This window comes from Polypterus senegalus, chromosome 15 (genome assembly GCF_016835505.1).
Source record: "Polypterus senegalus isolate Bchr_013 chromosome 15, ASM1683550v1, whole genome shotgun sequence".
Classification (NCBI taxonomy): Eukaryota; Metazoa; Chordata; class Cladistia; order Polypteriformes; family Polypteridae; genus Polypterus; species Polypterus senegalus.
In genome coordinates, this window is record NC_053168.1 from 51,976,128 (window position 1) to 52,001,933 (window position 25,806).

Consider the following 25,806-nt stretch of genomic DNA (forward strand, 5'->3'; position numbering starts at 1 on the left):
GTCTGCTCGAAAACTACGCATGCGCACCAAACTGATTGACAAATTTGAGCGGAAAGGGCGGGACGAGGTGAGGGTAACAGTTGTGACTGACTTGAGATTTCTAGCTTTCTGCGAAGAAAAAGGGGAGAAAGAGGACGGTGTTATGTGTAAAATGGTTAAAGTGCAGATGGGGAATTGCTTAATAGAATCCGAATCCAAACCAGCATAAGGAATCAAAAAGAAAGGAAGACACGATAGGAGAAAAGCACAAGGAATTTGGCTATTGCAAAAGAGACGGACAAGGTTCGGTTACTCGTGTGCTGTCGTGTCTTGTTTGACGTGAGACGGGGTAAGCAATGTTTTTCTTAACGCTGTGCGGTTATCTTTTCTATCACTACAAGCATGGATCTAAGTAAGATTGCAGAAATGTTTGTATTGGGGAACCGAGTTTTGCTACGAAGAGTTTAACGAAATCTTGCGTTGTTTAGTTTTGTGGTGTTGCGAGCGAATTGTCTCTATTCCTCAAAGTTCGGTGAACGAGGAGGCAATTTCAGCTAGTGAAAATATAAGTGGCCAGTTGTAATATAATTACATGTCTATCTAATTAACAGTTTTTCACCTCTTAAAAAGATTTTTTGTAATTCCATACTGTATAAAAATATAACAATAGGGCTGTTTACTGTATTTTGACAATAGGATTCTTTCCTTTGTCCATTTTCTAAGATTACTTTATGACGTGATCAAAATTAAAAAAAAATATTCGAGTTGTAAATTCTTATATTTGTTCAGCTTTTGTTATTCATTTTAATCTTTTTTTAACCAAGATAAATCCAAGTATGTCAGTGATAGAGCGGAAAGATCTCAGTGCGGACTGCCATTAAGCCATTTATAGTATGTTTAAATTAATTCTGCACAACATATAAGAAAACTGTCCGGTTACTTATCCAACTTAAAGGAAAAAAAGCTTTCAGTAAACAGCTTGTTTAACTCTGGACAATGTAAACTGCACTCTTTAATGTGAATGGAAGTTGCGGTATTTAGTTGTGCAACCTAAAAGGTCGATACAAATGTTTTGTTTTGTTTACTTTATATAGCGTTGGAGCTCTCCCCGCAAGCAAAAACACATAGTAAATGTAATGATTCAAAAACAGAGCAAATGCACAAGAGGAAAGTTAGCAGTGTGATAGTGTCGGGGTAGAGAATTGTCTATTGCTTTTGCCTAAACTTTATTAATGGAAAGAAAAAGCCATTTAAAAGTTGAGGTAAGATTGTAATATGCAGTATTTGTCATTCAGCAAATGAAACTCTAGCTCATGGAAACATGTTTACCTTTGTTATGTAGAAGCTGGTGTTGTACTGTGATCTTGGAAGGTGTGTATCTGTTATACTTTTTTTGGAATTGGGTTTTTACTGAATCAAGCGAAAAAAACATTGAACAAACCAGTTAATATGGAAATGAACAGTATATTGTAAATTATTTGGTACCCAGTATCCCCAGTCAACAATAAACCTCAGTAGTCAATATTGACATTTAGCATAGCTGAAGAGGAAGAGCATAAAAGGATGAGTTAAATGTTTTTCAAGCCAACATTATTTTTTCATAATTACAGTATACATTAATTTGCCTAAGAAAATTGTTTGTGTAAGTTAAGCACTTTATACATTATGTGTGTATGTATGTATGAATAATTATGGGATACTTGTCCAAACAAAAAACAAAAGTCCTAAAGCTTATTGAAAGTGTCCACTTTGAAGAGGTTTTTGATTTCAGAAAACATGCCTTCCATATTTCTGAGGTGGTTTATGGCAACAAAAAGAAACTGTAGGCAATAAATTTCATTTCAGGTTACTGGCAGTATTTTTCTTGTGGTTCGCAAATGTTCTCATTCACTAGTTTATTTACAGTGAACATTGTGTGGGGAGTTTCATGTAAACAAGGAAGTAAAATAGCACAAAACCACACACATTTCTAAAGCAGTAGAGTACATTTCCAGTTACAATAGTATCTGAAAAATGTGACATGGATGGACAGGATTAGAAATGAATACATTAGAGGATCAACTCAGGTTGGATGGTTGGGAGACAAAGTCAGAAAGGTAAGAATGCATTGGTTTTGGTTTGGACATGTGCAGAGGAGAGATGCTGGGTAAATTGGGAAGGGGATGTTAAGGATGGAGCTGCCAGGTTAGAGGAAAAGAGGAAAGCCTAGGAGGAGGTTTATGGATGTGGTGACAGAATACATGTAGGCGGTAGATGTAGCAAAGCTTAATGCAGAGGACAGGATATGTAAAAATATGTATTTTTATATGACAGGAGGATATGTATCCACTGTGGAGAGGAGCAGCCAAAAGAAGAATAAATGTTTACAGTTTCTATGAACTCTCTTACGATAATAGAGATATATTGGTATTATCTTGCCATTTGTCTAGAGCCATGCTGTACTTCCTGGCTGCATATTTTCCTCCTTTTGTCTTTTCAGTCTCTGTCTTTATTCTCTCATCTTCCATCTTCTGGGACCTCTCATTGGTATATGCTGGCTCACACAGATAGGTGTTGTGGTCTATGTGAGATTGAGGAAGGAAGTGTGATTATGAGATGGCCCTGAACAGGACAGACAACGATCAAATTCCACAAACACATACCAGAGTGGTAGTGAATGAAACAGGTAATGCCCCTACAACTAAAGTCTTTTGGAAGTACCTTTTAGCTTCTTGAAACCCAAATGGGAGCTGCCAAAAGGTGCAGGAAGAAACTCCAGAATACTAGAGTGAAGTCAAAAGTACTAATAGTAAAAACCCTAACACACAGAAATGAAAACTGAATTCAAAAGAGGGCAAACAAAAAGGTGTGTACACAATTTAGATGTGTGCCCCCCCAACCAGATAAGGTGTTTCTTTTGTTTTCTAAGTGAATCTAATACACAGATAAAGTCCTTTCTGTACCACACCTTTAAATAGAGAGCACATGATGAAGAGCTGCATTGGCCATTGACAACATAAAGTAGCCATCTAAAACCAGCACAAAATATTGTTGGCCTCAAGAAAAGCAAGCAAGATAATGTATTAGTGACATCATCATAACAATATAGGCGGCACATAAAAATTCCATTAAAAAGTGCAGAAGTGGAAAACAATGGTCCTAAAACTCACATTACAACAATACAGTTAAGTAAAAAATGTGTCCTCCTTTTCATTGGCAGTCATTTAAAAATATAGTTTCTCTGTAGCTTCTTAATGTATACCATGATTAAAAAAAAAATAAGTACAACTTGAAAAATACCAAACTTATCCTTTAAGCAAGGTGACAATCTGAGTACACTGCTAAATAAACGAAAGGCAGTATCACTTTACAAGACTTTTCCAGCAACCTTTAATCACAGAGTTCATTTATATAATGTTCGTGAGTCAGCGGCAGTTGAGGAGTGCTCCTGTTACCTCAGGTTGAACACTGTGATATACCCAGTGACTTTGTCCAACTAGTCTGGGAATTACGTTGTAGGGACAAGCAGGTGTTTTGGACCTTGCAAACAGAAGAGACTACTTGTCTGTCTACTGTTGCATGTTTTACACACATAAAAAAGAGACAAGGTTGCACCTGAACTCGGTGTACCTGGAAACTTCCACATGGGCACCATGACTGTCAGGCAACACATTTTAGGCTGTCAAAAAAAGAGGGGAGCATGTGAAACTGGACTGGAAAGTCATCACAAAGTCATCTAATTTAACGTGCCCTGCAATTTCTAATCCTGTAATGTGACATGCTCTGGGGACGTAATCAGCAACTGCAATTATCAAGTTTGATATCCTTTTTTACAAGAAATTGTGTAATGTGACATCAGCTTAAGTTTGCAGTATTGGTGGCATCAGTGGGCCCCAGATAATAGGTAAACTAAGGAAATAACACAATAGACTAGACCAGTAGATAGACCCATAAGAGCATGCTTAAAGGATGGTATATGGTCTATGAATTATTTTATGTAAGATGAATTGGAAATTAGGGTTTCTAGATCAAAATTTAATGTTCATGAAGATATTTAATCTGGAGAGAGAAGGGATGGGGGCCACAGTGGCGAAGTGGTAGTGCTGCTGCCTCGCAGTTAGAAGACCTGGGTTTGCTTCCCGGGTCCTCCCTGCATGGAGTTTGCATGTTTTCCCTGTGTCTGTGTGGATTTCCTCCGGGTACTCCGGTTTCCTCCCACAGTCCAAAGACATGCAGGTTAGGAGGATTGGTGATTCTAAATTGTCCCTAGTGTGTGTGCTTGGTGTGTGTGTCCTGCGGTGGGTTGGCGCCCTGCCTGGGATGTGGCTGGGATTGGCTCCAGCAGACCCCCGTGACCCTGTGCTCGGATTCAGCGGGTTGGAAGATGGATGGATGGAGAGAAGGGGTCAGTAGAGCAAGATTGCAGAACCATTGTGAGATTGAGGGAGGAAGTTTGTATGTTGATTTAGAACAAGAAACAAAGTTTAGACCAAAATTGTTTATTTTTGGATGAGAGAGTCAAACAGAGAATATAGATGGTACATAGGGAAGAGTGTCAAAAGTAAGTATATTTAAAAAAATATATATATATATATATATATATATATATATATATATATATATATATATATCAGTAAGGAACACATGGTGATCCTAGCTCCTGTGAAATCATACTGATGTCTACCCATTTTTCTAAGCCCACTTCTTCCAGTAGAAGACAGCAGGGGTCCTGAAACTGGCTCCCCTGGACACAAGATACAGTAAAATCAACCCTAGACATAAGGCCATTGTATTTGCAGACATGTTTAATTTACAGGTATCGGTTAACCCAGTGGCTCCCATATTCGGTCCTGAGGACCTCCTGTGGCTCCAGGGTTTTGTTCCAACCAGATGCAAATTTTGGTGATAATAATCAATAACAACTGATCTCCTTTAATTAGCTGGGCATTTTTATTCTTGTCTTATTCTGCATTCAGAAAAACACAACCATATGGTTTTTACATTTATAAGACATTTAGAAATTTGTTTTTTTCTAAAGCTATAAATGCTTAACTCACTTTTGTTGTTTTCCTATTATTTCCCCTTACCCTGTGTAGTGTGCTCCCTTCATTTAACCCTAATAGACAATTAACAACCAGCATAGCAGACATCCAGGATGAAGAAAGTTTCAATGACTTTAGTTTCATACCCACTAATTAGTATTCAATCGATTAAATAACCAGAACACCTGGAAAAGCAGAATGAAAATTAAGTTGAAAATACTGTTAATGACTTAAATAAAAGCTACATATTCCTCATATAACTGCTTATTACATTTTAATAAAAATCTACCAAACTTGGTGTGTAATTTCTACATGGACTCCAAAACACAGAAACTGGGAAATAATGACTCTCCTAATTAGGCTAACAGTCCAATGAAAAATGGAAGTTGGTTGGAATGAAAACCTGCAGCCACAGTGGGTCTCCAGGAGCGTGTTTGGGAACCACTGAGTTAACCTAACATTATGTTTTAAACTGGGAGAAGAGTGACACAAGGGAGTAAACTGGTGAAAGCCATGCAGAAGGCACCCCAGCTAGGAATTGACTAGCTGCCTTTTGAACCACTCTGTATTAATTTAAGATATACCTGTGCAGTATGTTTATCTTATTTATCCATCCATCCACTTTCTATGCCCCCTAATCAAGAGCAAAATCATAGAGAGGCTGGACCTGTCAAAGCAAGCATCAGATGCAGGCCAGGGCAGTTCCTGGACAGAAACGGGCTGCTAACTTTAATTACACAAGTAAAAAAACATCTTTTAAGATGATTTGGATGATACTGTATGAATAATGTAGACATGCAAACATGATTGTCCAAAACACAACTGAAAATAGTAAAAAAAAATCAGCCTTAAAGAAACATGGTTTCTATTGCTGACATACTATATTTTTATTTTCAGCTTAACAAAAATATTTTTTTTTCTCTTAACTATTATTCTCTTATTAGTGGAATTTCATACATTGATCTACAAATGATTGTGCCAGCATCAGAACAAAAAAGTATCTCTTAGTAAATGCAATAAATGTTACAAGCAAATGGCAAGAAATATCTATAGAAACACATGACCCTGTCTGTTTGAAAGAGAAATTAGTCTCCAGATATGTAGCTGGTGTTAGTATAGTCTGCAATGTACAAACATCTCACCCCAGTTTCTGGTTTTGTCACTGTTAATGATGTTGTTGGAATATTGTGAGCATGCATGTCATATTTTTCTTCACATGCTATTCTCAGGACTCAGTAACAACTTTGTTTCTCAGCAACTTTTGAAAAAATATTTACCTCTGATTTTATTTGAAGTTTTAAATGCTGTCACTTGCAACATAGAATTCTAATGCACTATGCTTTACCTGATACCCAGACTTGAGAAATTCAGCCACCTGGTTGCCATGGAACCAAAGATTTTTTCCGGCTGGCTTTTTCAGTGTTAAATGTATGGATTGAAGGTACATTGTGTAATGAAAGAAGAATCATCATCATCTCTTTAAAAACATAACTGATGATCATTAAGTTTTTTATACTTTATTCGTACACTGTTCAGCTAAATAAGCTAGTGATGTAGCTCAAAGATCAGTGCACATAATGTAGTAAAGTGCATTTAAAATTTTCTCTAACATCACCTTGAAAAGGAATGACTAAGATATATTCATTAAAGTCAGAATTGTTCTAAATAATAATCTGCATGTAATTTTAAGCCATCCACCTGAACTGCAAAGCATTTTAAAGCAGAATGTCAAAACATTTAAGCTATACTCTTCAGAAGAAGAGCTTCTTGGAGATTGATATTGCTTATACAATATATCTAACAATTATTATTTTCTGGGATTGAGTACCATAGAGTGTAAAGAAGCAATATAAAGAATTGATTTTGATTACATTGTTCTGTTTCAGTTTTACAGTTCAAAAACACTTTATCAAAACTTAAAAATTGCAAATATATTATTTGTTGTGAATACTAACACTTGATCCAGGGTTGTTAAAAAGAACTGCTAGCTATATTAATTGTGTTGAACTGCAAAATGGATCCTAGATTTTGCTGAACATATAAATAAGACACTAACTACACCAATTAATTATCAGATAGCAAGGGTCTTTGTGGGTGCCCTCCACACCATAGAATAACAGCAATAAAGCCAACAACTGATTTAAAAGTATGTCTTTATTAACAATAAATATTTAGAGGGATGATACCACAAAATTAAAATAAAATAGTAAAAGTAACAAAACAAGAACACCCAGTTTTGACACTTTTCCCCACACTCACCCTCTCTTTCTCTTTCTCATGCTCTCCCTAGTTTGGCCTCTACAGGTTTTCATTGCCTGTGTTTAAAGATAGGTGGTTTGCCCTGCTGCCCAAAACATTAGCACACACAGCCTCCGGTACTCTCTTCCGTGATAAGACCAAATTTTTTTTTAACCTCAGGTATGCATGCACCATTGGTAAATTAAGAAACACTAAGAAAACCACAAACCCTCACAAACATGCTTTTTCAATTAGTATGCAATTTTTGTGTTCTGTTTATTGATCACCCTGTATATTCGGCAAAGATTGCCAACAGGAAGAATTAAGCAGTATTACACTGTCTGCACGTCACCTCAGAGTACAAATATACTCTATATATATTCTTTCTGACATGGCATCATAGAGACTCTCCTACATGTTGACTCAGGCAAGCACCAGATAAACCAGTTACATTCCTGTCATGTTAACAATGCTTGTATGTGATTTTATTATCCCTGGAGATTATTTGCTTGAGCGAATAACGTGATTTATTTCAAAGTTGCAAAAAGTTTTAGACAGTGTAGTGATTCTCATTGTATTAGCATTCAAATCTTAAGTATTGTAATGATCCTTTCCCAGACAGGCAAATGAATCTCGCAGGCAAGTGGTAGTAATTACCAAATAAAGAACTAATCAAAATGGTTTTTATTCACTTTCCTTCTTATTTCAACAAACCCAAAAAAAACATCGTCAGAACAAAAGAACAGCAAAAAAACAGACCCCCTTAAAACCCAACCCACATACAAGCACCCCACCTTCTGAGCACCTTAGAGGCTGTTTTATTAAGAGTGGCAGTTGTGTCTCTTCGCCCCCCCTTTTTTTTTTTTTTTTTAATAAACCTATTTATAATTAAAACACTCTGCCCAGTGGCAATTTCTTTCCCAGATCGTTACACTGCCACCAGCTCCTCGCCTCCGAGGACACTTCAAAATGTTGACAACGAGCTGGTAATTGGATGACTCATCAGGGCCACTCAGGATGCGTGACGTCGTCTGTAGAAGGCATTTCTGTTCTGTTCCGTCTCCAGCGCCGAATCGGGCTGTTCTTGGTTTACATCCCTGTCGGCTGGTGTTTCGATCCTTCCATCAACACGAAATCTTCCCCGGTAAGGCGCCAACCGATCCTGATGCAGAAACACCCGACATTACCTTGGTGACATCTGCAACCCAGTACACTACTACGCCCACGCACTCGAGCACTTGGCAAGGGCCCACCCATGCACTGTCAAGTTTGGGGGAGAGACCTTCCTTCCGGACTACACACACACACACACACACACGGTTGCCAGAGGAGTATGGGTGTTCTCTGGCTCTGATGTCATAATGCCGCTTTTGGGTAAGGCCAGCCTTGTGCAGATGGTCCTGTGCGAACGCGTAAGCCCTGTCGATTCGGTCCTGAAGACAGCGGGCATAGTCTTGTCCGGACTGATGTTCTTCCCTTTCTGGTGGAAAACCATACTCAAGAGAGGCTGGGGTTCTCAATTCCTGGCCCAGCATCAACATGGCAGGGGTGCACTGCGTAGACTCCTGGACAACTGTCCAGTATGCCAGGAGAACCAAAGGTAGTTGCTGATCCCAGTCGCGTTGGCCCTTCTTTACCACCATAGCCAACTGAGCCGATAAAGTACTGATGAATTGCTCGGCCAAACCGTCGCTCTGGCGGTGAAGCGGGGTGGTGCGCTTTTTCCGAATGTGTAGCAGATCGCACACATGATGAAAAACTTTACTTTCAGAATTACAGCACTGGTCTGAATGGAGTTCTAGCGGCATGCCAAACCTACTAAACATGCCTTCAATTAGGGCAGTAGCCACAGTTTCCGTATCTTGGCTAGGAATAGGCTACGCCTCTGGCCACTTGAAGAAATAGGTACATCCTTGTTGGGGTAGACTATTTCCCTGACGCGAACGGGGAAAAAGGCCCCAATGTGTCTATTCCAACCCGCACCATAGGCAGACTGACTTGATATTGTTGAAGGGGGGCAACCGATTGTTCAGGAGGCCCTTTTCGCGTGGTGCACACGTCGCAACGGCGGCAGTGATCTTCAACATCTCGTCGGCACCGCCCCCAGTAAAACATCTGTCGGAGCCGCTTCAGCGTCTTACTAACCCCAAAGTGGCCAGACCCCACACCCCCATGCACCGACTTAAGAACATCATCCTGTTTCCCCTTTGGCACTATCACCTGCCAAGTGATCTCTCCAGTGGCAGGGGCTCGCCATCTTCTCATCAGCACCCCATCCCGAATGGTCAAATTGTCCCACTGGGCCCAGAGACCCTTAACAGTCATACCCTCTGGGGCTACCTCCTCCCAACTAGGTCGTTGATTGTCTGTCACCAAGGCTCTAACTTTCTTTATCTCTGGATCCTGGTTCTGCCAAAGCCCCCAGTCGCATTGCCCCTTAGACAGCGCTAACACTGAGCAACTGTGTCTCACCTCCCCTGTTCGCTCTCTGTCCTTCTCACGGCGGCAGTAGTCGCAGTTTGTCTGAGCACATGGCCTGCAGGGTAGCGCATCTGCGTTGTGATGTTGACCCCCCCGGCGATGTTGGATTTCAAACTGAAACGACTGTAGCCATTCCAGCCACCTTGCCACTTGTCCTTCTGGCTCCCTAAAAGACATTAGCCATTGTAAGGATGCATGGTCACTGTGCAGTGTAAATGCAGTCCCTTGTAAGTAGTGTCGAAAATGCCGGATTACTTCCACTACTGCCAGGAGCTCTCTCTGTGTGACACAGTAGTTTCTTTTTTCTCTGCTTAGGGCTCGGCTGAAATAAGCAATTACTCGTTCTCCCTGGGAGTATGGTTGTGACTGGACGGCACCTAGACCTACATTGCTGGCATCCGTGTCTAAAACAAAAGGCAGGGCAGGGTTATGTGGGGCTAAGATGGGAGCCTGGCATAAGGTATCTTTCAAGGCTTGGAAAGCGGACTGTTCCTCTGCTCCCCAGTGGAAATACTGACCCTTCTTTGTTAGCTGGTGAAGGGGAGCAGCCACCGTAGCGAACCCAGGAACAAAACGCCGACAGTAGGATGCCAATCCGAGGAACCACCAGATTTGCCGTACAGATTTGCCGTAACTGGAGTTGGCCAGTCATGGATCGCTCGAGTCTTGCTGCCTTCTGTGGCCACCCCCCTTTCACTTACTCGGTGTCCCAAGTAGGTGACATCTCGGCGCAGCAGTTGGCACTTATCAGGGTGTAGTTTAAGTCCTGCCTCTCGCAATTTCGCTAGTATGGTTCTAAGGGAGTGCAAAGCAGTTTCAAACGTAGGTCCATGTGCCATCACATCGTCCAAATATACCAGGCATCTGGAACAAGGGATGCCCAAGAGGACACAGTCCATTAGCCATTCAAAAGTTGCCGGCGCATTGCACAATCCAAAAGGGAGCACTCGAAACTGCCAAAGCCCACCCCCAGTTGAAAATGCAGTTTTTTCCTTGGCTTTCGGGGTTAGCTCCACCTGCCAGTAGCCACTTCTTAAATCCAGTGTGGAGAACCAACGCGACCCAGACACCAGATCAAGGGCTTCGTCGATTCTAGGAAGCCGATACGAATCTTTCGCATAACTGCATTCAACTGGCGGTAGTCAGAACAGAATCGGCATTCTCCTGATTTCTTTTTAATCAAAACAGTGTAGCACTAAGGAGAATCTGATGGTTCAATAATTCCAGAATTCAACATCTCAAGTACCAACTGATCTGCCTCGATCTGTCATGCCAGGGGAATGCACCCCAGATGTTGTTTGATCGGGTGCGCATCTCCCGTGTCGATGTGATGGGTGGGTAAGGTGAGTTCACCCGATGTCCTTAGAAGGGGTGGTGAAACAGTCTCCAAATTCCTCCAATACATCCTTAAGTTGTTGTCGCTGAGGTTCCTTTAATCCCACTTCTGACACCAGTGTAATGATCCCTTCCCAGATGGGCAAATGAATCTCGCAGGCAAGTGGTGGTAATTATCAAATAAAGAACTAATCAAAATGTTTTTTATTCACTTTCCTTCTTATTTCAACAAACCCAAAAAAACAACAACATTGTCAGGACAAAAGAACAGCAAAAAAACACACCCCCTTAAAACCCAACCCACATACAAGCACCCCACCTTCCCAGCACCCCAGAGGCTTTTTTATTAAGAGTGGCAGTTGTGTCTCTGCCCGCCCCTTTTTTAATTAAACACTCTGCCCAGTGTCAATTTCTTTCCCAGATCGTTACAGTATATACTGAATCTTTTTTTTTTTTTGAAAAGTATAGATGTCTTTTTTGTAAAGCTATATTGTGTGTGTGTATATGTGTATATATATATATATATATGTATATGTATAAATATATATATATATATATATATATATATATATATATATATACACATACATCCACATATATATATACATATAGCAAAATACCCGCGCTTCGCAGCGGAGAAGTAGTGTGTTAAAGAACTTATGAAAAAGAAAAGGAAACATTTTAAAAATAACATAACATGATTGTTAATGTAATTGTTTTGTTATTGATATGAGTGTTGCTGTCATATATATATATATACCACACACACACACACACATATAAACATTTATACATAGACATATATACATATACACATATCTACATATACACACATACACATCGATATATACATATACACATCTACATATATATAAATATATACAGACACATATACATATATACTGCAGTGGGTTGGCACCCTGCCTTGTGCCCTGTGTTGGCTGGGATTGGCTCCAGCAGACCACCGTGACCCTGTATTCAGATTCAGCAGGTTAGAAAATGGATGGATGGATATACATATATACATACACTAGCAAAATACCCGCGCTTCGCAGCGGAGAAGTAGTGTGTTAAAGAAGCAATGAAAAGAAAAGGAAACATTTTGAAAATAACGTAACCTGATTGTCAATGTAATTGTTTTGTCACTGTTGTGAGTGATGAGTGTTGTTGTTTTATATATATATATATATATATATATATATATATATATATATATATATATATATATATATATATATATATAGAGATATATATAGAGATATATATATAGAGATATATATATAGAGATATATATATAGAGAGATATATATATATATATATAGAGATATATAGAGATATATAGAGATATATATATATATATATATATATATATATATATATAGAGATATATATATATATATATATATATAGAGATATATAGAGATATATCTATCTATATATCTATCTATATATATATATATTTATATATATCTATCTATATATATATATGTATATATATCTATATATATATATCTATCTATACATATACACATATATACATACATATATATCTACATATATACACACACATATATACACACATATACATACATACACACACATATATACACACAAATACATATATATATATATATATATATATATATATATACACATACATATCTACATATATACACACACAGCTATTTCGTATCAGTGCAATACGCTGTTTGTTAAAACGGATCACTCCAGCTCTTACGTGCAAAAACAAATCAAATCATTCAATTGTCTTTGCTCATATGTCATTTTAGAGCTGGACGCCTGGCATCTTTTTTTGGCCACAAGTTCGTTTCTGTTTGGTGTGAGGTTCTGTGTTGTGGAGATTCTCAGGATGGATTGCAGGTGCTCATCAGTGAGGCGACTCCTGTGTGCTGTTTTGTTAGGCTTTATCACTGAGAAGAGCTTCTCACACAGATATGTGCTACCAAACATGCACAAGGTTCGAGCCGCATGTAGACGGACTTTTTTTGTTCTTCAAAGTCACCAAAGCGCCGTGCAAACTCAGTGCGCAATAACTCTTAGCTTCGCAATAACTTGCAGCATCATAAGGTAGACTTGATTAACGCGGTAAGTGTTCGGCAAGGCAGCTGAAGCGCTGCATTATGGGATCTGTAGTTTATTGTGTTACCAGCGCTTCATATACCCGGGCTTTAATAACAATAATACAGTATATAAAATGATCCGGCCCGCGGCCCTTGAGTTTAACACATATGGACTAAATAGAACTTGAAAAGATATATTTTTTCAAATGTGATCGCGCAATTCAGATAGAGTTGACGCAAGCACTACAGCCTGCATGCCTCAATGAGTCATCCTCCCTCGCTCTTACTTTTTTACCGTTCATCTAATGAATACACTGAGTATGGCTTTACCAAAACAATCATTGATGGCGAATAAAGTATCCATTATTCGAGTATGTAGAGCGGGATATATATATATACATATATATATACCCGCGTCGCAGCGAGAAGTAGTGTGTTAAAAAGGTAGAAAAAGAAAAGGGAACATTTTAAAAATAACGTAACATGACTGTCAATATACAGTATTTGTTTTGTGAGTGTTACTGAGTGTTGCTGCCATCAAGGATTTGATTATCATTATTTCTTTCAATCAGGTTCGTATTTGTAGGATGTGTTGTGTTCAAGTTACATTCCGTGTTTGTCAATCGTTGTAAAGATGACAGGTTTCATTCATCGATTCGTTTCTTACTGCATCAATAAACAGCTCGTCTTCTTCTTTATCTGAGACCTGACACACTGCATGCACGGGTTTTTTTTACACTGTCTTCCTTTAGCGGGACATTGACTTTTTCCACTGTGTGCTTTGTTTCCACAGTAGCTGCATTTATGAATATGCTTATCAGACGCTTCATATTTTTTGCTGCCTTTTCAATTGTGTAATTCGGTTTTTGTTCAGCGCTCTTTGGAACTGTTGCTTTTATCTGTGCACTGCGTCAGTTCACATGAGCCACTCGGTGTACTTGCATCGAAGGTTCCCAGCTGTGCTGGTGCCATCTCGTGCTATGTCCATAGCTTTATTTAATGTTACCTTAGTCCTGGCACTTAAAACTTTCTCTCGCAGTTTCGCTGAGTTTGTGTCAAACACCACCCTGACCATCTCATCTTCCTCTCCATAAGCACAGTCCTTCACCCGTGAATATTTACCCGTGGCAGTTTGCTATTGGATTGCCGCTGACGGACGGCCTTATATGGGCAGGCACTAAATTACAAACGCCAGCGGCAGCCTGTCTATGAACTTAATTTAAAGTGTAGGTTTACATCGTGCTTTGTTTCCGAGATAGCAGAACTCATGAATATGGTTGTATATGTCACTCGCCGCTTCTTATTGTTTCGCTGCCTTCTCAATTATATAATGCATGTTTTCTTGAGCGCTTTTTTGAGGTCTTCCTGGTTTTCTATGTACTGCGTGATTACGTGGGAGGCGTGATGATGTCACACGAAACTCCGCCCCACAGCGTTGAAGCTCATCTCCATTACAGTAAATGGAGAAAACTGCTTCCAGTTATGACCATTACGCGTAGAATTTCGATATAAAACCTGCCCAACTTTTGTAAGGAAGCTGTAAGGAATGAACCTGCCAAATTTCAGCCTTCCACCCACACGGGAAGTTGGAGAATGAGTGAGTGAGTGTGGGCTTTGCCTTTTATTAGTATAGATACAGATAAATATACTGTACATACATACATATATATATATATATATATATATGGTGGTGGTGTCTGTATATATATCTATGGTTAAAAGGACACTTTGGCCGTATATTCCTTTCCTACTTTTTAAATAAAAAGAATCGTAGCCTTCAACAAATCCAAAACGTTTACCTTTTCGGCAATCATTAACATCTTCCGTTTGCACTTGGGCACGGCCCCTGAAGCAGTAGCAGATCGTTTTGGAGCCATAATGAAGGGCTTGACTATGCACAAAGATAAACACAAAAGAGCATAAAAGTTAACTCTTTACACAGCGAAACACATTGATGCTGAATGAGCGAGACGAGACTTCCTGGTTAACACTGCATTCAGCACGCAGGAACTTAACTGCATGCTCTGATTGGTTAGCTTCTCAGTCATCCGCCAATAGCGTCCCTTGTATGAAATCAACTGGGCAAACCAACTGAGGAAGCATGTACAGGAAGTAAAAAGACACATTGTCCACAGAACCCGCGAAGCAGCGAAAAACCCGTGTTATATATTTAGTTATGCTTTCATATAAAATCCACGAAAAAGTGAAGCTGCGAAAGTCGAAGCGCGATATAGTGAGGGATTACTGTACAGGTTTTTTTTTTTTTGAAGGCACGCGCCCAGTATACCACACATGTTGTTCTAGCACAATGTATATATATACATGTAGTGTGTGTAAATATATATGTATGTATGTATACATATATATATATATATATATATATATATATATATATATATATATATATATATATATATATATATATATATATATACACACACATATATATATATATATACATATATATATATATATATATATATACATATGTACATATATATATGTATGTGTATATATATATATATATGTATATGTATGTGTATATATATGTATATGTATGTGTGTGTATATATATATATATATATATATATATATATATATATACTAGAGAATACCAAGGCAGGCGGAGAAGTAGTGTGTTAAAGAAGTTATGAAAAAAAAAAGGAAACATTTTAAAAATAATGTAAGATGATTGTTAATGTAATTGTTTTGTTACTGATATGAGTGTTGCTGTCATATATATAGACACAGACACACACATACATATATACAGTATATATACATATATATATATATAATGTAACATGATTGACAATGTAATTGTTTTGTCATTGTCATGACTGTTGCTGGCATATATATATATATATATATATATATATATATATATAACACGAGGTGTGGCAGAAAAGTAATGAGACTAATTTTTTATTTACCAAAGTTTTTATTTTTTTCCAAACATCAATGTTATCCCCTTCAAAGTACTTCCCTTGGGCAGCTACACACCGATGGAGACGTTGTTCCCACTGTTGGTAGCAGTGCTGGAAGTCTTCAACCGGTATGGTCTTCAGCATGTCCGTTACACTCTTTTGGATGTTTTCTAAAGTCCCGAGATGACGTCCTTTGAGGACATTTTTCAGTTTAGGAAAAAGGAAAAAGTCACTGACTGTCACGGACTGAGGTCAGGTGAATAAGGGGGCTGGGGAACCACAGGAATGCCTTTTGAGGTCAAAAATTCTGTTATGGAGAGGGCAGTTTTTCGGCACCATTTTGGCACAGACCTTTCGCATGTGCAAATGTTCAGTCAAAATTTGATGAACGGTAAATCTGTTCAAATTTAATTGTTTACTCAACATTCTTAATGTTAAACGACGGTCTGATCTCACAAGAGTGTTCACACGTTCAATGTTTTCATTGGTTTTCGAAGTTGAAGTCCTCCCTGAACGGTGTTCATCTTCAACGTGTTTTCTGCCTTCCAGAAATGATTTGTGCCAGCGAAAAACTTGAGCTCGGGATAAAGAATGTTCCCCATGGGCCTGTTTTAACTTTTCAAACGTCACACTTGCCGTTTAATGGCACAACGTTGCTCCAAATTCCGCTGTTCCATTTTGCGTGACGCACAACCAAAAACACAACTTCGCTAATAGCAGTCACAAAAATCACGTAGTTAATGGAAGGAGTTGAAACTCGCACTGAGCTATGGGAGGGTACTGATACACGTGCTCTATCAAGGACAACAGCGCAGCATTGCCAGATCGCTTGCAGTGTTGCCAGTCTCATTACTTTTCTGCCACACCTCGTATATATACACACAGACATATATACATATACAAATAATTACAAAATGTCAAAATTATATTAGCTAATGTAAGAAATGTTATGCATTAATTCTATTGCCATGCTTTTTATTAAGTGGTATGTATCTCTAAGCTTCCATACTGAGTCTTAATTATGTTGATCGCTAATTTAATGTTTGTTTGTTTTTATTCTAGGGATGTCTACTTTGAAAATGACTAAATGCAGAGGTTTCGTCAAGGCCAGAATATCTGATAGCTGATAAACCTTTGCTTCAGTGTAGTTAATTATCAGCCTTCATGGTTAAATATCAGACAACGGACACTCTTGATTGTGCTGTAAAAGAACATGCTTGGACGATTCTTTAGAAAAAACATGTCCCAGAAACTTGGTATACTTTTATTAATTTTTGGCTTTATTTGGGGATTAATGTTAATGAAGTACACATTTCAGCACCCAAGACACCAAAGCAGTGCTGAGCTACGAGAGCAGATACTTGAACTGAGTAAAAGATACGTCAAAGTTCTAGCTGAGGAAAATCAAAATGTTGATGGCCTCCGTGGTACATCAATGGCTGGATATGGTAAGAATATGTGCAGAACTGAATTATTTGTTGAATATGTATTGTCTTTAAAGTATATTCATATGCCATTAATTTCTGATGTAAGCTATGAACTGAAATTTACAAATTAAGGAAAAGATAAATTGTGCTGTTTAGCTAAAAATACAAGTATGTAACAGGCTCCACTATACACAAGCCCTTGTCTTCATGCATATTTTTTAATTTTTTCTTGAATGACAAGATATGACTCTGTATTTAATAACGGGATCAAATACTGAAGCATAGGAAATACTACAGCAAGTAATCAACCATTTTGAAAATGTTTAAAGGCTATAGTAAGAATGCTTATGTTGTTAACTGAAAATTGTCCATCTATCCATGAGTTAATTTTCAGTGCCAGGGCCTAATTTAGCAGCATTTCGGACAAATTAGGATTAGTTAGGTGATTAGTTAGGTTCTGAAAAGATGGGTGGATTGATGTTTGTATTGATGTTCAACCAAATTGGTTCCTGCAAATTTACTCCAGCATGGATCAGTATTGTTTTTTTTTTTTTTTCCTCAATTTTTTAAAAATCTAGTATTAATTTTTTTCCTCATTAATGTACACACAGCACCCCATATTGACAGACAAAAAAAGAATTTTTGAAATTGTTGCAGATTTATTAAAAACGAAAAACTGAAATTTACATGGTCCGAAGTATTCAGACCCTTTGCTCAGTATTTAGTAGAAGGACCCTTTTGAACTAATACAGCCATGAGTCTTCTTGGGAAAGATGCAACAAGTTTTTCACAACTGGATTTGGGGATCCTCTGCCATTCCTCCTTGCAGATCCTCTCCAGTTCTGTCAGGTTGGATGGTAAACGTTGGTGGACAACCATTTTTAGGTCTCTCCAGAGATGCTCAATTGGGTTTAAGTCAGGGCTCTGGCTGGACCATTCAAGAACAGTCACAGAGTTGTTGTGAAGCCACTCCTTCGTTATTTTAGCTGTGTGCTTAGGGTCATTGTCTTGTTGGAAGGTAAACCTTCGGCCCAGTCTGCAGTCCTTAGCACTCTGGAGAAGGTTTTTGTCCAGGATATCCCTGTACTTGGCCGCATTCATCTTTCTCTCGATTGCAACCAGTTGCCCTGTCCCTGCAGCTGAAAAACAACGACATGCTTCACTGTGGGGACTGTATTGGACAACTGATGAGCAGTGCCTTGTTGTCTCCACACATACCGCTTAGAATTAAGGCAAAAAAGATATATCTTGGTCTCATCAGACCAGAGAATCTTATTTCTCACCATCTCAGAGTCCTTCAGGTATCTTTTAGCAAACTCCATGCGGGCTGTCATGTGTCTTGCCTCTCCTTAGTGTGTGGATATATATATATATATATATATCACAGTAAGATGGACTGGTGCCCTCTCCAGGGCTTGTTCCTGCCTTGTGCCCTGTGCTAGCTGGGAGGGGCTCCAGCTCTCTCTGCAACTTTGGCCTGGATTAAGTTGGTTAGAAAATTACAGGGCTATGTTTCAGAATTACTACTAGTGCATATTAAACACAAATATATAAGGTGTTAGTTTAAAATTTGAATAATTTGAGTATATTGTGTAATTTTTACACCCAGTTCAATTCACTTTATTCTCACATAGGACATTCTATGGTGATGTATAGGAATTTATGTTTATGGCAGTTTTATACATTGTAAGCACTATTTGAGTTCCTGTGTTCCTAGGATATACTTAAATTGAATAGCTTGGACTTCTGTTGTATTTAACTAGTAAACTGAAGTTTATTGCTACATATAGTACACACTTAAATAATTACTGTAGAATATAGATGTACAAGTACTTAATAAAATATAATCTGTAAAGCTCATTAATGAGGAAATAGAAGTCAGAATTTACATTATTGCAATAGATTATATTTTCTCCATATTACACACAGGCTGTGTGAAAATAAATGTCTGTTACAAATGTTGTGATAAAAATAAACAGAAAAAACAAGTACTTTAATAAAAACAATCTGAAGGGTTCACTAACAAGGAAAAAATACTCAATTTACATTATTGCTAAAGAATATATTGTATTTTTTTCTCTTTATCATGTAAATTATCCATCCATATTATACAGAGGCTATGTGAAAATAACAGTCTTTACAAATATTGTGATTTAAAAGAAAAAAAAAGTGACAGCATTTTACACAGATATTTGAAGAACTGTTTCAAGGGCCATTTTTAGTGTTATGTGGCAGCCGAAGTGTATTCTGATATAAATGGGATCAGTCTATTTAATAAGCCCTAACACACAGGTCTTTGGGTTGCGGGAAGAAAACTGGAGTCCCGGAGAAAAGCCCATAGGTAGAACATGCAGTAGTCCACACGGACATGAAACATTTAACCACCTTACTATCTATCCAATGCATTTTTTAGCTTTATTAGTTAATTAGTTTTATTAGTTAAGTTTTTTTTCAATTTAAGAACCTTATTAGTATCAAAAAATATTTATATTATAGTTGATTGGCATTTAATGAGATAAATACAACCTTTATTTGTTTGACTTGTGTCCTCTTTTTTTTTTTTTTTTTTTTTTTTTTTTTTTTTTTTCTTTTGCCAGCTGACTTGAAAAGGACAATTGCTGTCCTCTTGGATGATATTTTGAAGCGACTGGTGAAACTGGAGAACAAAGTTGACACTGTCATTAATGGTTCTGTTGTGAATACTACGAGTATAGTTGCTGGGATTTCATCTGTAGCTAATAAGCAGCTGGGCAAGACAGATACAATGAGATAGCAAGTATTGTTTTAAGCTAAAAGCAAAACTCTTGTTGCACTAAGCAGCAGTCACCTTGATCTAATAATACTTGTACATTTATGATTAAACAGAATGGTACAAAGCTTGTATTTTGCCATGCATTTTTCTTCTGAAATAATCTTAATGTAAGATTGTCTGTATGGGTGCTTAAAGTTAGTAGTGGTTTTAATACAGCACTCACTGTTGATTACAAGCTTTTTTTACTACATTTATTTAATTTTTTTAATGAAAAACTATGAAAGTATGAGTTTTACTAGCTTTCAGTTAAATAATATTGCCAAAGTTTTTTATGGCAAAAACCATATATGAAAAGCTACTGTGATACTATATGATAGGTGTCATGTTAATAGCAAAAGTAATGTAAGAGTAACCTTTAATTCTACACTGATGTTATATATATTATTTTTTTAAACAAAACCTGTTTTATTGAAATTCAGTGGTATGTATGTATATACATGTTTGTGTGTGCGTGTGTGTATATATATATATATATATATATATATATATATATATATATAACCAAACACACATACATGTGTGTGTGTGTGTTAAGTACATTCAGTATTAAGTAATTTAATTCCCAGTATTTGAAATATAGCACAGCCTATGTACTAGTAAATGTAATATTTTTTTATACAGCCACTTTACAATGTATATGAATGGTAAATAAACGGAAAAATATTTTTCATCATATCAGTTTGCGTGTATTAAAATTGTACAAGCAGAATATATGTTTATTAAACATGTCAGAGATTATTGTATAGTAATTGGCCTTAATAAAAGTACATTGTAAAAATAAACAAAGCTGGTCACAAATTAGATTTATTTAATTTGTTATGAAGGTGGATTCTGTTAAAATGTGGTGATAGTTAAGTAAACTCCTACTGTACTAGATTAAGATTATTACAGATTTTGTGAGGAGTATATTATTAATATACTGATTGTTTTTTATCTGTGATGAAACTAAATTGGGTCACATACAACCAGAATTTATTTTGCCAAGTGATGCTTTTGAGTTACTCACCAGTGGCTACAACAGCTGAAAAAATATATGCTACATGCCCACATAGCATATGCCCAGATATGTTAAATTATTAAATTGCTGGAATTTGAAAAACAAAACTGTCTCTTTTGGCTTCAAAAAGCTGAATGAACACAAAGGCTAGGCAGATGCTTTTCAACTGCCATTGAATTGATGTCCTTGGCAGTGTGCTTGGCTGCAAATGTAAAATTTTCCTTTAAGGCCTTTATTGATACTAACCTATAAAAGTATGCTACCTTCTATTGAAGTGACCTATGGTACATTCAGAATGGATACAGTTCTGTTCCTTTAGGGTGCACTGTTGGTTTTGATTGTTTCTTCTATGATGCATAGAAGATAATGTATACAAAAAAGTAGATTTTGTAAAATTGCACAAAAGAGAAAAAAAAACTTGATTGAACTCCCTTCTCCAATAAAAACTGTAACATTGCTGTTTGACTCAAAACATTAATTCCTTCTTTTAGAAAATGTAAGTAGGGTAGTTACTGTGAATATTCGATAGTGAGATAGCATTAATAATACTGTATATTGGCAGGGTGAAAAGGGGATAATGGCTGATAATCCGGGAGCTGAACATTAGAATATGAAAAAAGAATTTTAATCCAGAAAGAATTGAGTATTTTTTAAAAGCAAAATATCGTGCCTTTGAAATAAATTATGTTGAAACTTTTAGATTATGTATGCATGTGTATATTTTATATTTTGCATAGTGAATCAACAGGTGCCATGAAGCTCATAATAATAAAAGTCAAACCAAACTATAAAGTGTCTCTATATATTGCAGTTTTCTGTGTAACATTCATATACATTGCTGGAACCTGACCCAGCCAATCAAACTTCAGGTTATTAACTTCTGTTTTAGTTAGTATATTTCATAATACTTCTAAATTTACAAGGAGAAAATCTATACAATATCTCATTATGAAATTATTCTCACAAGAACTATAAATGTCTGACTGTGAGACATTTCCCAAAATATTAAATATTTATTTTTAAGTAAACTACAAGAACCAAATTTTGTAAGCAAACATTCTAGAGTTGGTATAGATATACAGGAGAATAATTTTTAATATTCAAAAATATTGTGAGGACAATATTGAGTGCAAAATTGTATAAATATATTAGTATTTTGTAGAAAACTAGGAGGCTCCACACCCTGCTCGCTTTGCTCGGCCACCCCCAGGTTTGGTTTACCGGATATAAAATTTAAAGAGATTGTTATTTTCATGGAAATTGTTACATATGCATTATTTTCACTTTTACTTTAAAACTTATTACTACCTTATTTCAGGCTCTGGGTTGGGGGTGGGGCTGAGCACATGCTAAGGAGAAGCGCTCAGATCATCTTCTGCTTGTTCTGCTTGTTGCTTGTCACTGTTTTAAGACCTGGGAGTACATGAAGTGTGTCTGCTAAAAGCATTGCAACAACTGCTAGGTTACATGTCCGTGAATTTGTTTTAAATGTTGTCTCGCATGACGTTAAAGTGTCTTTCGAGGGATGTCAGATTGTCTTCCGAGAAGATCACATCTTGTCTCCCTAGTCTCCCTCCCAAGATTTTTTTTGTTTTATGATACAGAGATGAAACTCCACATTTAAAGTAAAAATGCCTGCATTTTAAAGTATTGATGTTTTGTAGGGTCACAGCATTATTTATTTGTGCAATAAATTACATTTTCTCCACATCAGATCCTTACTAATTTCTGTAATTGTAGATTTAGGATCTAACAGCTACTTTTGTTGCTTTATTTTTTATAAGAGACATGTTTATCCCAATAAAGCAGTAAATATACTGCAGGCAAGTTAGGAAAAAAGTGGCTACAAAAATGTTAGTTTTATGTTTAATAAACAATGGCTTCCTAATTGTGTTTGTTTTTTTGTTGATTTAAGGGAGTTCTGAAATGAGTTTTTGTTCTTTGGAGTTGGCAACTGCAGTGCTAGTTTTGGTATGGAACCACCATACTACCTTTAGGTTATCTAATAGTGAAGCATATGTACATATAGTATGCATATTGTCAAACCTCCTCAATCCATTTTAAGGTCAGAGGTTCTTGGAGCCTATCCCAGCAATGGGTGCAGGTGGGAAACAGTCCTGGACGGAACTCCTGTCCATCACTGAACACACACACTCCCCATCACCAAACATTGGATCCATGAGGCAGCAGTCTGAGTATGAAAGCTTTATCTTTATTTAAACAATGTTTATTTTTTTAATAATTAAACTACACATGCAGCAATCTCCACATTTACTGTATGGTTTTTAAATACAGTAATTGCATTATTTCAGGATTAAAGTAAATGAACTGAATCAATATATTCTTCAGTTTACAGAACACACTTTCTCCATTAAAGGATTACAAGGAGCCTGAACCTGTCCAGTTTTGGAGGATGAGCACAACCATGCACATAACTACAGGGTGGGCCATTTATATGGATACACCTTAATAAAATGGGAATGGTCGGTGATATTAACTTCCTGTTTGTGGCACATTAGTATATGTGAGGGGGGAAACTTCAAGATGGGTGGTGACCATGGTGGCCATTTGGAAGTCGGCCATTTTGGATCCAACTTTTGTTTTTTCAATAGGAAGAGGGTCATGTGACACATCAAACTTATTGGGAATTTCACAAGAAAAACAATGGTGTGCTTGGTTTTAACGTAACTTTATTCTTTCATGAGTTATTTACAAGTTTCTGACCACTTATAAAATGTGTTCAATGTGCTGCCCATTGTGTTGGATTGTCAATGCAACCCTCTTCTTCCACTCTTCACACACTGATAGCAACACCGCAGGAGAAATGCTAGCACAGGCTTCCAGTATCCGTAGTTTCAGGTGCTGCACATCTCGTATCTTCACAGCATAGACAATTGCCTTCAGATGACCCCAAAGATAAAAGTCTAAGGGGGTCAGATCGGGAGACCTTGGGGGCCATTCAACTGGCCCATGACGACCAATCCACTTTCCAGGAAACTGTTCATCTAGGAATGCTCGGACCTGACACCCATAATGTGGTGGTGCACCATCTTGCTGGAAAAACTCGGGGAACGTGCCAGCTTCAGTGCATAAAGAGGGAAACACATCATCATGTAGCAATTTTGCATATCCAGTGGCTTTGAGGTTTCCATTGATGAAGAATGGCCCCACTATCTTTGTACCCCATATACCACACCATACCATCAATTTTTTTGTTCCAACAGTCTTGGAGGGATCTATCCAATGTGGGTTAGTGTCAGACCAATAGCGGTGGTTTTGTTTGTTAACTTCACCATTCACATAAAAGTTTGCCTCATCACTGAACAAAATCTGCGTAAACTGAGGGTCCTGTTCCAATTTTTGTTTTGCCCATTCTGCAAATTCAGAGCGCCGATCTGGGTCATCCTCATTGAGATGCTGCAGTAGCTGGAGTTTGTAAGGGTGCCATTTGTGCGTAGCTAATATCCGCCGAAGGGATGTTCGACTAATGCCACTCTCCAGTGACATGCGGCGAGTGCTACACTGGCTGAATGAAGCTAGGACAGCCACTGATGTTTCTTCATTAGTGACAGTTTTCATGAGTCCACATTTTGGCAAATCCAACACTGAACCAGTTTCACGAAACTTAGCAAGCAGTTTGCTAACTGTAGCATGGGAGATGGGTGGTCTCGTAGGGTGTCTTGCATTGAAATCTGCTGCAATGACCCGGTTACTGCGTTCACCAGACATCAACACAATTTCTATCCGCTCCTCACGTGTTAACCTCTGCGACATGTCAATGGCTGTAAACAAAGAGAAACTTGTAAATAACTCATGAAAGAATAAAGTTACGTTAAAACCAAGCACACCATTGTTTTTCTTGTGAAATCCCCAATAACTTTGATGTGTCACATGACCCTCTTCCTATTGAAAAAACAAAAGTTGGATCCAAAATGGCCGACTTCCAAATGGCCACCATGGTCACCACCCATCTTGAAAAGTTTCCCCCCCTCACATATACTAATGTGCCACAAACAGGATGTTAATATCACCAACCATTCCCATTTTATTAAGGTGTATCCATATAAATGGCCCACCCTGTACATTTTCTCATATTAGGTGATTTAGCACATTTCTAGAATGAAGGAGGTAATCTCACGTGGGCACATGGAGAAGATGAAAACTTCATATAATAACTAAGCCAGAATTTGAAGGCAGATCTGCGAAGCTATGAGGCAGCAGGAATTACCTCGCTGATCTAGCAAAACAAAAGCAGTGTACTAGTTGTTGACAATATTCTGTTTGGCCTTCCTTGGCTAATGATCTCCTAGTTTGTCCCAGGGGGTTTAACTGGATTAGTTTTTTTTTTTTTGTAATCATATTCCCAATTGCAAGAGATTCATTGTTTGTTTCAAGATGGTCTCCAGCTATTTGTGCAAACAATTGTAGCTACAGCACAACTGCCCTTCTTACCGGGCTTGGTTTTCCTGATTAAGTTTTCAGACCTTTAATGTTTAGTAGGGCGTTGT

At 37.6% G+C, this 25,806-nt stretch overlaps 1 protein-coding gene across 2 annotated transcripts; it reads left to right on the forward strand.

Annotated features, from left to right (window-relative positions):
* Positions 1-43: 43 nt before the first annotated feature.
* ccdc126 (coiled-coil domain containing 126) lies at positions 44-20,748 on the forward strand. Of its 2 annotated transcripts, XM_039737039.1 has the most exons (4): positions 44-328; positions 2,459-2,644; positions 17,125-17,510; positions 20,087-20,748. In XM_039737039.1, exons 3-4 carry the CDS (start codon positions 17,276-17,278, stop codon positions 20,260-20,262), a joined length of 411 nt encoding a protein of 136 aa, XP_039592973.1. In that variant the 5' UTR covers positions 44-328; positions 2,459-2,644; positions 17,125-17,275; the 3' UTR covers positions 20,263-20,748. The 2 variants fall into 2 exon arrangements, with proteins under 2 accessions (XP_039592973.1, XP_039592972.1); XM_039737038.1 differs by lacking the exon at positions 2,459-2,644.
* The last annotated feature ends 5,058 nt before the right edge of the window (positions 20,749-25,806 follow it).

Bases quoted from the DNA above. Each gene is read 5' to 3' on its own strand.
- ccdc126 (XM_039737039.1), top strand. From the start codon at position 17,276: ATGCTTGGACGATTCTTTAGAAAAAACATGTCCCAGAAACTTGGTATA. The intron at 17,511-20,086 runs GTAAGAATATGT...TTCTTTTGCCAG, and splicing joins TACATCAATGGCTGGATATG to CTGACTTGAAAAGGACAATT.